This window comes from Aphelocoma coerulescens, chromosome 1A (genome assembly GCF_041296385.1).
Source record: "Aphelocoma coerulescens isolate FSJ_1873_10779 chromosome 1A, UR_Acoe_1.0, whole genome shotgun sequence".
Lineage (NCBI taxonomy): Eukaryota > Metazoa > Chordata > Aves > Passeriformes > Corvidae > Aphelocoma > Aphelocoma coerulescens.
In genome coordinates this window covers 64,995,710-65,011,122 of record NC_091014.1, presented here as the reverse complement: position 1 = coordinate 65,011,122, position 15,413 = coordinate 64,995,710, and the positions used below count along the sequence as shown (strand labels likewise).

General features: G+C 41.9%; 1 protein-coding gene across 9 annotated transcripts in view; it reads left to right on the top strand.

Annotated features, from left to right (window-relative positions):
* ITPR2 (inositol 1,4,5-trisphosphate receptor type 2) overlaps window positions 1-15,413 on the top strand; it is a 246,210-nt gene that overhangs the window by 106,174 nt on the left and 124,623 nt on the right. For all 9 annotated transcript variants that reach the window (XM_069003276.1, XM_069003280.1, XM_069003275.1 and 6 more), the window contains 5 exons: window positions 856-1,056; window positions 4,481-4,732; window positions 6,177-6,302; window positions 11,173-11,301; window positions 11,887-12,007. In XM_069003276.1, coding sequence (XP_068859377.1) covers window positions 856-1,056; window positions 4,481-4,732; window positions 6,177-6,302; window positions 11,173-11,301; window positions 11,887-12,007 — 829 coding nt within the window. The remainder of the gene's footprint in view (window positions 1-855; window positions 1,057-4,480; window positions 4,733-6,176; window positions 6,303-11,172; window positions 11,302-11,886; window positions 12,008-15,413) is intronic.

Sequence of the window (15,413 nt, the reverse complement as noted above, 5' to 3'; positions counted from 1 at the left end):
GCTGACCACAGTGGGAGCCAGAGCTTGGATTCCATCACATCCAACACTGATACTTGGGTGCCAAGTGTGGAGCCAGCTTGCCCTTATATTTCTGTTCTTTTGAAGCTGATTTCCTAATCATCCATCCCAGTTACTGTGCTTTTGTGCACATTGTGGAGCAAACTTGATGTGGATTCCTTTCAGATGACCCTAAACACACATGTATACTGTAGGAGCACACCTGACCCTCAGGAGCCTTTAGTCCAAGGGAGCAACCTGGACCAAAAGCCCCAAGAATGCACAAAGTCTGGGTGCTGTGTCCTCAGCAGCATCCCTTCTTGCTCCAAATCTGTTCCTCTTGTTCCATGCTGCTCACGGATACACAGCCCTAGGCTCCCTCTGGAATTAATATGGAAAGAGAGATTCTCTTTGAGACTGATCAGGCTGCATGTGCAGGGATTTGCCTGCTGGAAACGCCTCCTCTGTGAGCCCCAGAGAGAGCCAGAGCAGCTCATCATCTCATTTGGTGGCCTCATTGCAAAGTTTGGTGGTGAGTGGGACCAGTGTGGTCTCAGGTGTCTCATACTCCAAAGCCCCTGCAGAGCGCTCTAGCAGTGTAGTGCATATGTGTGTGTGTGTGTGTGTCCACCTTCCACATGGACACAGGTTTGGTGTATGCCCACTTTAGGACTGTTTGTACTCATAGGGAAGTGTGGAGAAATCCCATCAAAACTGGAAGCTGGACCCTGAGATCATTGAAAAGGATTTCTCCAGTTTCCCTTTACCAGTGAGCCTTCCTCTACTTGAGAATCCCGTGCCTCTCTCAATTTCAAAGCAAATCTGCTCTGCTCATGAGGCTGTTTTTGATCTGTTCAGCTCCTGGAAGCTGAGACCATGAGGCACATCTTCATGAATAATTACCTCCTGTGCAACGAGATCAGTGAGAGGGTGGTGCAGCACTTTGTGCACTGCATCGAGACCCACGGCCGGCACGTGGAGTACCTGCGATTCCTGCAGACCATCGTGAAAGCAGATGGCAAATATGTGAAAAAATGCCAGGACATGGTAATGACAGAGGTAAGCAAAGGCTTCACATGTTAATCACTTGTGTATTTTGAGGCTGTTTTTCCTGCTCTTGATACCAATGAGATATAATGGCATCCTCGCTTTAGAATTTTAAGCAGCGTCACAAATAATGAATATTTTAGCAGACGTTTTTGGGAGTTTGATCTAATTTTGTAAGGCCATCTGTATAACTACTAGAAAGAAAACATGAGTGTTAGCATGGTGATACAGAGATGTCTATTTGTAGAGGATGTAGCATGGAAATCTCAGAGTTACATAAACCTTCATTTTCCTGTAATGTAATTTAGGATCATTTTTACCCAGTCTTGTGGCATGGGTTTGCCATATAAGAGGCTCTTACCTCTATGGATTTGTCTAAATAGTGTTGTAGACCTTTTTTTTTAGCATGTAGCAATTCTAAATTCTAGTTTCTGCCTTTTTTTGTTTTGTTTTATTTCAGAGGATTTCTGTGAGGGTCAGTAGAGCTGCTCTAGCTTTAACTAGTTGGATTCAGAGACTGACCCAGTAAATTCCACCAAGTGGTTTGTGGACAAATCTTTATGCCAATAGATTTCCTAGGAAAATACCTAATTGACTTTCTCTGCAATTAGGATTTGATATATTGTAAGCATGATAAATGAAGTCTTCAACTTGCAGACACTTGTGCATTTAACTGTAATTATGTTAACAGTTCCTTGAGATTAATAAGTGGGTAAAGTTGAATATGGTGAAAAGTCATGGTAGGATTAGAGTCCAAGGAACATTTTTATTTGCTTTACAAAGCGCGCTTTTTTTTGGCTTGGTTTGGTTTTTTTAAGAGATGTCTTCACAAAGAAATCAGAGATAAGCTTTAATTTTTTGTGGTATGAATAAAACTAATTCCCACTGAAATTTTATTCCACAGCAACAAGAGGAAAAACTTCTAATTAAGAAAGTAAAGCTCCTGCCAACATGGATAACCTTTAATGAAATTCACCTCAACCTTTTCAATTTGAGTGAAGTATTTTAACATGCAATATCAATTACAAGCCTTTGATTTACATAATTCAAACACTTCTCGTGCCTTTGTGGTTTTAGATTTTTCTGCTTACACCAAAGGCTCTTGTAGAGGGTTTTTTTTATCATCAAACAAAATTTTTAGATTTTTCTCAATTGAAATCTATTTTGCTATTGACCTATAGTACCACAGAGATAAACTGTCATATTGCATTTTCAAGCTGACTCCATGATGAAAGTAGAGATGAACTTGGATATGGGATTCACATCATAAGTCCTGCAGGAACTTCCTGGGGGGAGGGAGCAACCCTGTTTTGATGAAACAGGGTAAGATAATGATCTGTTTTTCAAAAAGTAGGAAATTACAGGTAAGTAATTATGATTTCTTAGAAAAGGATGCTGATTGTGAAACTTGAATGGCACTTGAATGGCAATCCACTCGAAAGGGAACAAATGGTTGGAACTTGCCACAGAGTCGGGACAGTTTCTCTGTAGACAACTGAGATGTACTTTGTGACCTTAAACAAATGATGTAGCTTTTCCTGTGCCGCCAGATGGGGCACATAAACAATTTACCACAAGACGAGATAGAATATGACTGTGCAGCTTGCCTCAGCTCCTCCTGCATTTTCTTTCACCCACAGGAAGTGGGTGAAACTCTGTAGCTTATTCCTGTTTACTGGGAGTGAAGGATAAACCTCGTATTTACATGTTCTAGAAAGTGCATGCAGATAAAGGAGCACCATGGCAAGAGAATACTGTCATAAAATACATCGGACATCCCCAGTCTGGCTGATTCCCTGTTCTCATCTCCTTGATCTCCATGTCTGCATGATATTTACCAACCTGAAAGGTTCCTTAGGGCACTTTTTCTCATTACAAGCAGGCTTTGAGGTTCCTGCAAGAACCCTGCCTGTCAGTGCAAACACTATTACAGAAGGGAAAGCAGAAAGCAGAGTTTACTTTGAGCCAGATCAATGTGACAGCAGAGTTTTCTATTACCTGTAGTATTCTGGAGTAATAGTTTGCAGAGCATCAACAGCTTCTCCAATACTGACCAGCTTTATTATATTTCCATAGAATTCTTAACTTGCTGAAAATATACTTCAGTGGCAGAAAATGCTGCTGGGTTGTTTTGTCCTAAGCTCTTGTCCCTTTTTTTTTTTTTTTTCTGTGCTGTGGATTGTCCAGAAAATGTCTGAAAAGTCATGGGTATAGAAATGCTTTACAAACCCAAAGATAAATGAGAAATAGGAATTGCAGGAAAGACTGAATTCACAATTCACTCCAGCCAAATGTCAAAGTAAAAATAAGCAAGAAATGGGGAAAGCACAAACAGAAAAGCTGTGAATTCAAAATTTGAAGTGTTGAAAACCCTGGAAAGTGTAATGAAATGTTTCTTGACTTTTCATTCTGGGAGACTAATTTTAATTCCTGTTCTTGCTGCTTTCCCATTTCTTAGCAGCTCCAGCAACCTTTATGACTACCCTTGAATTGAGTAAGCTGGGATTTCACGTCACGTATGGACTGGAATAGGTCAAGTGCCTAATTCACAAAATAAGTGCGATTTTCGAGCTGCCAGGGTGTGTTCTGTACTATGAGGGGGTTTGTGGGAGCTTATTTTCACCCACATTGAGAGTGGATTGTGCTTCACAGGACAGGGATGGAGAGAGGATTCCAAACAGGGTTAGAGCACAACTCTTCAGTGAGATGTGCTGAGATGGGGTTGCCAGCATCCAGTGCCACTCTGGATCCTCTTGAGATGAGCAGAGCACTTGTAGAAGAGTCAAATATTTATCACATACACCAGTTTTCTGTTAAATGAAAGTGCTGGCGTGACACTGACAAAGTCATGACCCACCTGCCAAATTTGCACAGGGTGGGAAGAATCCCCCTTTGTTTCCAATGCTGAGCAAGGGCGGGGAAAAACTGGGTTCAATTCTGGGTGAGGCACAAGTTTTCTGTGTGAGGCAGCGTGGAAGATTTAATCTCACTGCACCTCAAGTGCCTATCTAGGAAACAGGGATAATAATGCATCCTGGCCTCCCAGCAGGAGGTGAGGATAATTAATTAACTTCACACAAACATTGAGATGGTAGGAATAATAAGGATGGTATGCTGTCTTAGGTAAAGACGGAGCTACAAAGGAATTAAACTTCAAATTCACCTTGCCTTAGTGCATTCCTTGGTGAGTTATTCCAGATTTGCACTTATGTTGACAAGAGCAGAATGCCTTGGATATTGTTTTGACATGTTCATTTGGCAAACCACATCAGAGTAAATTTTATTTCGTTGTTTGGGTTTTAGCTAGAGAGTCTTTACATACTTAAAGTAAGAAATTAAGAAAATCATAGAATCATTTAGGTTGGGAAAAGACCTTTAAAATCATCCAAAACGATTGCAGCGCAGGGTGCTCAAAGCCTTGTGATGTGTTTCTCAGCTGATAAACGGCGGTGAAGATGTGCTGATATTCTACAACGACAGAGCATCCTTCCCAGTCCTGCTGCAGATGATGTGTTCGGAGCGAGACCGAGCCGACGAGAGCGGGCCCTTAGCGTATCACGTCACTCTGGTGGAGCTGCTGGCCGCCTGCACGGAGGGGAAGAATGTGTACACAGAGATCAAGTGCAATTCACTGCTGCCCTTGGATGATATAGTGAGGGTAGTGACCCATGATGACTGCATTCCTGAGGTACGATTCACGGCAGGAGGAAGCAGGCTTCGCGTTTTTAGAAACCCAGACAATGCTTTGTTTTTGTTGTTTATAATGTACTGACAAGTTGGATATTTGCACAGGAAACGGGCTGGAAATGGGCAGTGCTTCTTAATGGGAATAAGTGAGAAAGGATAGACAGTATTTATTCCACAGAAAATTCCTTGTCCTTAATGCTTTGTTTATCAGCTTTTCAGACACCTTTTTTTGTTTTGGGTTTGTCCAGCCATTGTCGGAGTTTAATGCTCCCGTAACTTCTGGCTGAAGCTGTGAAGACCCAGCTGAGTGTTAGGTCAAGCCAGTGTTTTGCCACTGCCTGAATTTCTTGGAAATGATGGGTAAAATTCTGTCCATGCTGAAGTCAGTGGGAATTTGGGTGAAGTCTCATTATATTAAACTCAACTGCAGTCCTGCAAATGTTTTTATTCACTGCATATGAAGGCACAATTCTGCATGTGTCATGCTAAAGTAGGACTGTGATATTACCTGGTGCAAAAATGGGGCTCAAAACAACAGAACTGGGGCCTGCAGGAGTTAAAACTCCCTCTGTGCCATGAAAATTGCCCTTGTGATCAAATGATCCCTTTACTAAAAAGAATATATTTGCTTTGCCCAAAAGTTCCCCTTAACATTAATTTCAACAGATGGTAATTAGAAAAAAAAGCCCAAGCAAATGAAACCTAAAGGTCTGATCTGAGTTTTCTCTTCACTGCATTAAACATATGCAACTATCTCATCTCCTTTGACCGTGACAAACAATTTTCAGTGCATTTACATATGTTTATATTTAATCTATACATTTTGGGCACTGGATATCCATTTTTATGCAGTGCACATGCAGACTTGTCATGCCAGAGAGGAGTGCAACTGCAGTCCTCCTCCTAAGCCTTGTGCTGTCACTGCTGCAGTCCCAGTGCTCCACAACCTTTCTCTGCCATTTGGATCCCAAATGCAAGTGCTGCATTAGGATTGTGGAAATACAGGGACTGCAGTCCCAGCTCTGCAAAAGACTTTTTATTTTATATTTGGCAAGCCTGTCACAAGGCTTCAACCCACTGCAGTCAACTGGCAAGTGCAGGGGTGTCCTGCATTTTGACAGCCCCTGGCTTTGGAGCCAGGCCTTGCTGGTCCTGGTATCAGTTAAATACCAGAATCATTATTGGTTTGTTTAGTGGGGGTTTTGTCATAGAGTAAGGATGTTTGCAAAACCTTTTCATTTTTCCTCCTGTGGTCTTTCAGGCATGTGTTGCCCTGCTTCTCCCTAAATCTTCAGAACCAAACATATGCATTATTATGGTCATGAATGTTTGTTAGTACTGGAAGGTTCATCTTTATTGTTCAGTATTTTTGCAGGTAGAAAACATTATGTTAATTGTTTTTACTGTTCCATTTCATAGTGATTGTGTTTTCACTGTTCCTGCAGGTGAAAATTGCCTATGTTAATTTTGTTAACCACTGTTACGTGGACACTGAAGTGGAAATGAAAGAAATCTATGCCAGTAACCATATCTGGAAGCTATTTGAGAACTTCCTTGTTGATATGGCAAGGGTAAGCTTCACCATGTGTTAAATATTACAGAGTAGTCATGGGTGACAAGTGAACTAGCAGTAACTTTTTTTTTTGTGCACTTCTTTTATTTTGTTAACTATTTTATTCAAAATTGACAATAGGATAAGTGTGGTTGGTTGGTTGGTTGGTTTAACAAACAGTCATTCCTATGTTCTTTATCATCATTTAACCTGCTAATTACTAGCAGCCTTCTCTTTCTAAAAGGGCATCTTGGAACCCATGTGCCTTTCTCTTTTCTTCCAGAGAAATAAATTAGGTGTGTGTACATGGTTGAGAGCCTGTGTGCATCTTTTGGGAACATGTGTTACATGTCATTATGGTGGTGACTAAAAAACCCCCACATCTGTAATCTCTTCCTTTATTCTGTTGTTACAGTGAGGATCAGGGATCAAGATCTTTGGCTCATGTTCCTTCTTTAGTCTCTGCTTCTGTGTTTTATTCTCCTGTCACTGCATTCTCATTGCTGATGTGAAAGGCAGTTGTAGAGCTGTGGTCCCTCAGAATACTGATTCAGATATAAATTACAGCTGTGAGGTGACAGGGCACAGTCAGTCCCACAAGCCTGCCATCCCTGTGGTCCTCAGTGAGCCTCACAGTGTCAGTACTTGTTGAATTAAATTTTAAGTTACAAGTTGAATTAAACTTCCTTTCCCAGGGATTTTGAAGGCAGAAAACAAGAGAAATCTTATGACTTCCACAGGGATTATATACAATAGTAGAGCCATGAGGGGAAGCTAGTGTGATGTAATGATTATAGCCTGCACTACATATGCTTTTCTAGGAGGTTAATGCTTCCTGTAATTATAAATATTAATGACAAGCAATGGTGTTGCTCTTTCTGCTCAAGAAGTAGAACCACGAGTTTTTGGGTTTTTCCCAGTCCATGGTCCATTACATTTTATAACACTTAAGTTCTCACTCCTTGCATTCTTCATTTTGTTGAAAAAAGGTAAAGAATCTCAGTTTGGTCCTGCAGCAGACATTGACCCCAAAGTAAGAGTGGGCCACAAAATAATTCCTGCGAGACCTATTGGGAGAAAATATCATGAATTCTGGCTAAAAGAAGAAGGAATGCAAAGACTTGTATTGTACAATAGGCACTGGGACCTGTTCATTTCTCTGTGAAACAGAAACCTTATAAATTTTCTTTTGTGGGTTTTTTTGTGTTTTTTTTTCTTTTCTTTTTTTTTCCCTGGGAGCAGGTTAAGGCAGGGATGTTTGTGTTCTCTTTTTTTGGTGGTAGCCATTTTCAGCAGCAATTAGTTCTCTACAAATCCTGCATTCTTGCTATTTTGTCTCTGTGGTTGTGTTACACAGTGAAAGCCCTTCTGGACAAAACAACCTGGGTTGAAAATTAAAATGAGAAACATCCTTGGAGGAGTCTTCTGACTTTTAACCTTACTGGTTTTACCTCAAGAAGTGTTTTCTTCTATTTAATTCCCTTTCTGGGTTGCCCTTTCCTGACGTGTCCTGACCCTGACTTTCCAAACAGACGATCCCTCCTCCCTAGCCCTTGAATGTGGCCAATTTTCTGTGCCCCTGGACTAGAAGCAGACAAGTAGAAAGAGGGCTCTGTCCAGGTTTCCTCTCATGAGCCTGGAGACAAACTGCACTGTGCTAAATGCTGGAGTCTTGTCCTGATGCTGGTGACCCCTGAACTTGTTTTCACATACCCCTGTCCTAAGAGAAATTAGACCCCAGGTCGTCAGAGGTGAAGAGGGAATGATTAATGCTGCATTTTGTGTGCGGGTGCTGTTGGCACTGAATGGCAAAATACAGTTTTAGTCTGCTCTCCTGCAGGCACGTCAGAAGTGCTCTGGCCTGTCCTGCTCTCCAGCTGTGGATAGCCATATTTTCCAGGTTATGGAGTGCATTTGTTCAGATTTGGTGCTCTGGGGCCCCAACAGAGCCCATGTGTTATAAATGCATCAGCGTTCTGTAGCTATCAGGACAGTTAGAATGCTGTCAGCCTCATGAAAGATGTTACAATAGCTTTCAAAGCATTTAGAAAAAGAGCTCTTTGATCCTCTGTGTTCCAGTGAGCTAAAAAGGATGCTTTTGCATGGGGGAAGGGGAAATGCTTTTCTTTTAGCTGCTACAAATGCCTGTCAGTGGGTGAGTTTGTGAGCTTTGAGTCTGTTATTGGAGAGCACCAAGGTGAAAGACGGCGAGTGTTATGCTCAGGTTGGATTCTTTCTGTTTTAGATATCTATTAAAAAAAAAAAAGTAACTGATTTTTTTTTTTTTTATTATCTGTTTCTGGATTGAGGAAGGAAATATTTAGTCCCCAGCTGTCACTTTCCTTTCAACAACGTGATACATTGCAAAGCAGGCATGAGGCAGATCTGTGTATAAACCGGGTTTGCCAAAAGCCGTTGTGCTTTCAAAGACACCCTGTTTCTACAGCTTCTGCCAACCTACTTTCTGCTGGGTGTGACTTACAGCCTTGTGCTGAGCAGAGTGGGTGCTGCTGAAGGAAAGGCTTCCCTTTCCTGCATGTGGCCCAGCCTGTGTAAGTCAGCAGCTCTAGTCTGAGCAGGATTAAAGAAAAGAGCCGGGATCTGACAGCTGTAAAGTCATCCTGGCTTTCTCTGCAGAATTTTTGAAGTATTATTCATGTGAGTTTTGGTCCCAAAGCCTCTTAAGGGGTTTTTAAAAACTGCTTTCTCAATCCTCATCTCCATTTCATGCATTTCAGGTTTTTTTTTTTTTGCATGGAGGAAGATCTTTCAGTCCCCAAAGGGCAGAGGGATAAGAACAAATGAGAGGATTTCCAAATTCCTTCTGTGCTGGGAATTTTTCAGACTGGTATTGGAGCAGCGTAGCATTCCCACCTATGGCTCTGCTTTTCAGGCAGCTGTAGGGGAAAGCTTAAAAATGTTTTGGAATTTAGTTTTGGTGATTTCTGCATTCACGGTGCTTGCACTGCACAGCTCCCTGTCTTCCTATTGGGATTGCAAGTGCTGAGCTCAGAGCTACTGGTTCCAGCCAAAATTGGCATGCATATAAATTAAAAGCAAAATAACTTCCAGAGGCTTTTAGTTCTATAAACTCTTTAAAAAAAAAAAAGAAATTAAACAAGTTTTGTCTATTAACGGAATCATTTACCTTCATGAGGACTGGGGGTGGTGGTGGTGTCACACTTTTCCCAAAACTGAAGGGCTGATGAGTTTGCCATTTCATTTTAGCCACTGTTGCTTCTCTGACCAAAATCTTTCCTGGGCTGATTAAAAAATGCACTCTGTGGAAGCATGACTGGTTTATCTGACACATCTTAGATAAGCCAACAAGCAAACTCCTCAAGATGCCTCATTTGTCTCGGTCTCAAGTTATCTTTGGTTATTCCTCTGCCTACTACGGCACAATGCTTGTGTGCTAGACCCAAGGTGCTTCTGTGTTCGCCTGAGCTCAGTCACACCCTGAACACAGATGCTTTTGGATGTCGTGTCAGTAAACTTCCTTAAAACATTCCTGGTGACATTGCTGTCATGTGGTGACAGTGGCAGTGTGTAATTAGGGAGAATCTTTGCCCTGTGTGAGATTCAGGTGCTGTGGATTATTTCTCTGCTTCTGTCACCAACTTTTCCCTGTGACCTTAAGCAATTCACTCAGCTTCTCTGGACTCCCCATCCCTGAAGACATGTAATGGTAAGTGTGTACCACTCAGGTTTGGGATTATGTGTTAAATGCACAGATGGCAATGAAAAGGCTATGCCTGGAGTCTGTATACAAACCAAATTTTGCTTTTGCATAGATTCCCTAGAACATTGCAGTCGTCTCTGGCTTGTGTAGGTGAAAGAGAAAACAACTGTGCCTTCGTTTTTTGTTAAACATGACTACAACTGCTTATTTAAAGGCTGTTGAAGAGGTAGTATGACTACAGTCTGCATTACTTATTTGTCCAGTCTTGCCTTTCTCACTGTTTTTGGCTCTCTGTAGACTCCTTTCAGTACTGTGTACACTGACACATGCAAAGTCAACATGACTCTATATAGATGTTCACAAGTGTTGAAGAGAAATAAAGGAAATACTGAAGGACATAATCCACCCCAGTAATTTTTCCCTTTCTTTAAGTATGACATATTTACGCGTCAACAAACTTTAAGTGTCGTACCAAAGGGAGTCTTCAGGGACCTTTTGTACAAATCTTCCCACTTCCTCCCACCATTTAATCATGCTTCTGTGCTCCAGAGATGTCCTGGTATCATCCATTCCCTTCTTTCATTGTTTTAGCTTGGCTTCTGTAGTTTCCCCATGTGGCTTCCCAAAGAAATGCTGCCTCTCTTCCAGTACCATCCTAAAGCCTGTTGGTATTGAGTGTGCTGTTTCCCTTCTTTCCCTTCTTTTAAACATTTTTCCTGCAAATGAGCTTCACCTTTGCCACTCAGTTGTGGTGATTAATTGTTGAGAGAAGCTGAATGTTCTATGAAATCTTTCTAACCTCAGTTGTTTATGTCTCATCTGTCTCTGAAGCATCTTCCAACCAGCCCTGCAATGGGAGGAAAGGTCCATTTTCTTCTTGAATCTGTCTAAATGTGTAAGTGGCATGCAGTACACTGATTTAGGGGGATCTTTTCTTCATGGTGTGGGAAAGAATAGGCAGGCAGCCAGAAAGAACTAGTTCAGAAGAGAAGGGTATGGAAAAAACAATGTGGACCTCCAAGAAGAAAGATAAGCCATAACAAATCCAGCTTGAACTCTAACATAGTTATCTCTGATAGATACTATATAAAAGTCTTTTGTTTTTACATTAAGAAGAAATATCAGGTGTGTTGTAATAAGTACAAAATAATGAAGCTTGCTTATTGGGGAGAACTAAATCTCATTGTTTCTTCCTCCTTCCCTGCAGGTTTGTAACACAACCACGGATCGTAAACACGCAGACACATCTCTGGAGAAATATGTCACTGAGCCTGTCATGAACATTGTGAGTGGCTTCTTCAACTCACCATTTTCAGATAACAGCACCAGCCTCCAGGTAAGGAGAAGAGACACAGACAAATAAGTTATTCAGACCTTTAATGAGATGCCTCCTGCTACCTGCATAGGAATGCTGTCTCTTTTCATCCTCCTTTAATTTCTCTGTCCCCCCTCACGCCACTGACTACCAGCTTAATCCCTCTTTAAAAAACACTTATTCTTCATTTTAATCACTTAAGTCTCTGGACCAGTAGACAGCCCAATGTGGTCAGAGTTACTTCTGGCTCTTGTGAATTCATTGGAGGGGGTATCCTTGCAGAAAAATCTGTCTGTGAGGGAAAATGTTGTGTCCTATGACAGAAGGGACACATGCCTGAGAACGGGAAAGACTCCTCTGTCCTTCTGGTCTGTACTGTGCTTGCTTGATATCAGTGGCAATCTGAGGAAAAATTGCATGATTTGGCCTTTTTAGAGGTGCAGCATTGATTTCTGCTCCTGCCAGACCTAAAGATCAAAGAGAATTTAATGGAGCTATAACTTGAGTCTACAAGCTAAAACCCCCTTATTTTATGTTGTGTCAAACCCTAGGGCAGCTGTGAGGAGATCCTTAAAGGTAAAATTCCATGTCTGTTTTTGTTTTCAGACACACCAGCCTGTTTTTATTCAGCTGCTGCAGTCTGCTTTTAGAATTTACAACTGTACCTGGCCAAACCCAACACAGAAAGCCTCAGTGGAGTCCTGTATCAAGACTTTGGCTGAAGTGGGTAGGTGCCAGGTTTTACTTTGATTATTGCTCTTTGTGTTTAAAGATCAGACTTGAGGTTTAACAGTTTTTAATTTGACTCTACCATCCTGAAATTGTGACAGTGCTGATTTCAGAAATCCCACTTTCTGAGGCTCAATTCTTCCTTCTTTTATAACCCATTCAAATCTGCCCCATCAAATAGGGTTGTTAGGGTGAAACTGGTAGGGCAGAGGGATGAGCTTGCTAAGTGAGTGATGGTTGAGCTTTCAGCCCTCAATTTTAATTTGATGGTTGAAATTCTTGATGATTTTAACTTTTTAATATCAAGAAAGTTATGATATTAAATCACAACATAAGCAAAGGTGTCCCTGTTCAAATAATTTTTTTTAAAACTTCTTATCCTACCTTAAAAAAATATTCTTCACCAGAACATAGCTAAGACTGAGAGAAGTTCATTAAGTTAAATTTCTGTAAATATGATTTTAAGGTCTTCTGCCATGACAGAATAGAGGATTATTCAATATACTTTCCAAAAGTCAGTGATACTGATTGCTTGTAGAATAAGATTCTGCTCAGTGTGAACAAGAGCTGAAGAGAGGCAGAGATACACAGAAACTGGTTAAATTCTATTGTTGATACATTTATTAAAAAGTATTAATAAATAATGATAAAACAGTATGAGAGGGTCCCAGAACCATCTGCAGCACTGTAACAATCATCTCTAAATTTAGATTTTTGGAATAGTTTTACGGAAGTATCATTTAACATTTTAGCCAAAACATCTCATTAACTTTCTGTGTGAATGTGAATAAGCAGTTACCTAAAAATTTAGCAGCCTTCAATTGTTTTATTTGTTGTGCAAATGATTTAATTATGGATCCATCTGGCAAGAGAACTTTGGAAGTTGAAGTATGCTACAGCTACTACAGTCTTACATAAAGCTCCATCTCTACAAATCCTTGTTTGTGTGTTTAACATTTATGTCCTTGCTCTTCTCTGGCATTTCTGGAAACAGTCATCAATAAATTACTTCCTTTGGGAGTCTGGGGAAAGGGGGAGAAGTAGGGCAGGTGAGAGTATGTTTGAGACCAACCATGCCCTCTGTGTGCTTGTAGACAGCTTAATGTCTTCATTTCTGTAGAGCTGCATCTAAAATCAAATTCTAGCTCAGAGAGGTTGTTGTGCTATCTCAAGATGAGGCTGCTTGGAGACATCTGAGCGTGGGTTTATTTTCCATTTGGCTACGTGCCCACAGCACACAGCTGATTCTAGCATGAAAAATTCCCAGCAAATTTCAGCAATCCACAGCTCTGCTGATTGCCGGATGAGTCAGGCCAGGCTCTCACTGGGCTTTCTCTTCTCCCAAGGAGCATGTGCTAGGACAAGGAGAAATGGCCTCGAGTTGCACCAGGGGAGGTTTAGGTGAGGTGTTAGGAAAAGTTTCTTCATGGAAAGGGTTGTCAAGATCTGGAACAGGCGGCCCTGGAAAGTGGTTGAGTCATCATCCCTGGAGATATTTAAAAGACGTGTTGATGTGGCACTTAGAGACTTGGTGTAGCAGTGGACGTGGCACTGTCAGGTTACTGCTTGGACTCTATCTTAAAGGTCTTTTCCAACCTAAATTATCCTATGATTCTGCCCTGTTGAGACATCCAAGCTGAACTTGTCCCCACAGCAGCTTGACAGGGAAACCACGGGTCACTCTGAGGGGATGCCAGATCCGGCTTCCTGCCAGGTATGCCGGCATGTGAAACGGCTGGTGGGCTTTGTTGGGCAGTCTTCTGTGTGCCTCTTGTTTCTGGGGGCTCCAGGAGTGGCTGATGTCTGGAGTTTGCTTCAGATATGTGACTTTGTTCCCTATTTGGGGAATTTAATTCTTGCCTCCACTACAGTCCTTTCTTTCATTCTGTTTTCTTTTTTCTGGAGATGGTTTACAGTTGGTTTTTATTTTAAAGTAAGCTCTTGGGCTGTCCTGTGGGTCCAACCTCCTTCTTGCTTCTCTGGCTTCCCACCCATGGGCCCCCAGCCATGTCTTAGGTGTAGCAGAGCAGAGCAGAGCTGAGCTGCCGGTGAAGGGCATCACTCCGTGTCCTCCTCTGGGACTTCCCTGCAGCAGCAGCAGGAACAGCCAGGCTGGGAACCCCTGGGGTGCCATGGGCTGGCAGCCTGAGAGCAGCTCCCTGAAAGCACACAGCATCCCTGTTGCTGATTTCCTTGCCCATATCATAACAACTGTTTGGGGATTCATCACTAATAGCAACATCCAGCATGGTCAAATTGTGTCGTGTTAGACAATTGCCACACGTCTTTATTGAGTGTTTTATTCTGACAGTGCAGAAAGGGAGAGTAAGGGAGGAGGTGAGGGGGATTTCTCCAAAGAGCAAGTTGGCTGGAGAAGAAGTGGAGTTTTTGACAGACATCCCTGTGCAAAATTTGCCTGGCCAGCAGAGATTTTAACCATGGGTGATACTCGGTGTTTTTAGGGATGGTGGCAAACGTGTCTTGCCTGGATTAATGGAGTAGGCCTGCTCTTCTCTGTGGAATATTTGGAAAAACTGCCCCAGCTGGGGATACCAGAGGTTTTTACAGCCAAGGCCCTTCTGTGATTGCAGTGGGTGCCTGGTGCCTTTCTCTGTCAGGTATTCCTCTTCCCAAAATGATGCTTCACTTTGAGAAGCCAGAGGCATATTCCATAATGCAAACATAGCAGCCTTCTTGTGCCTCTTTTGCTGGCTGCATATGTGGACCCTTTTTTCGCTCTTCTGACTTGAGAGTCTGACAGCTTTAATGTTAGGGCCTTCGTGTTTCACAGCAGGGCTTTAAAAAACCTCTAAAAAGATGCTGCCTTTATCAGAGAGATGGAGCATTGGACAGATTTACAGCAGGGACCAAAGACTTCTGATGGAAAATAAGTGTAGTATAAAGCTGAAAGAACAAACATGATTTTTTTTTGTTGGTGTGTCATTGCCCTGGACTTACAAATGAATCTCAGGGGGAAGAAAGATCATACACAGATTTCCCAAGATATCAAAGATCCATATAATGATACACTTTTAAAAGACCCACTTCAGAGCAAGTTTAAGCAACATACACACTGCTCAGTGCTTCCTGGTTTGCTGCTGGCAGGTGGATGCAAGCACTGCCTCAAGAGCTTAAGATCATTACATTTGCCTTCTGATGAGCACCATAAGAATGTGCATTACCTTCTGGGTCAACAAAAGGATATGTTGCAGAAGCTTGTTTCTTACAACCCTGGTATTTCAACTCCACTTCACCACCAGGGAAAAAATGCATAAGCTTTTCAAGCCTCACTTGATGCTTTGTCTCCTGGTAGTTTCCTGCCTCCAGTTCAGCAGGAAACATAGAGGCTTGCTCCTCTTCTTCAGCAGACCTTTTGTGACTCCAGGAGGTTTGGAACACAGATA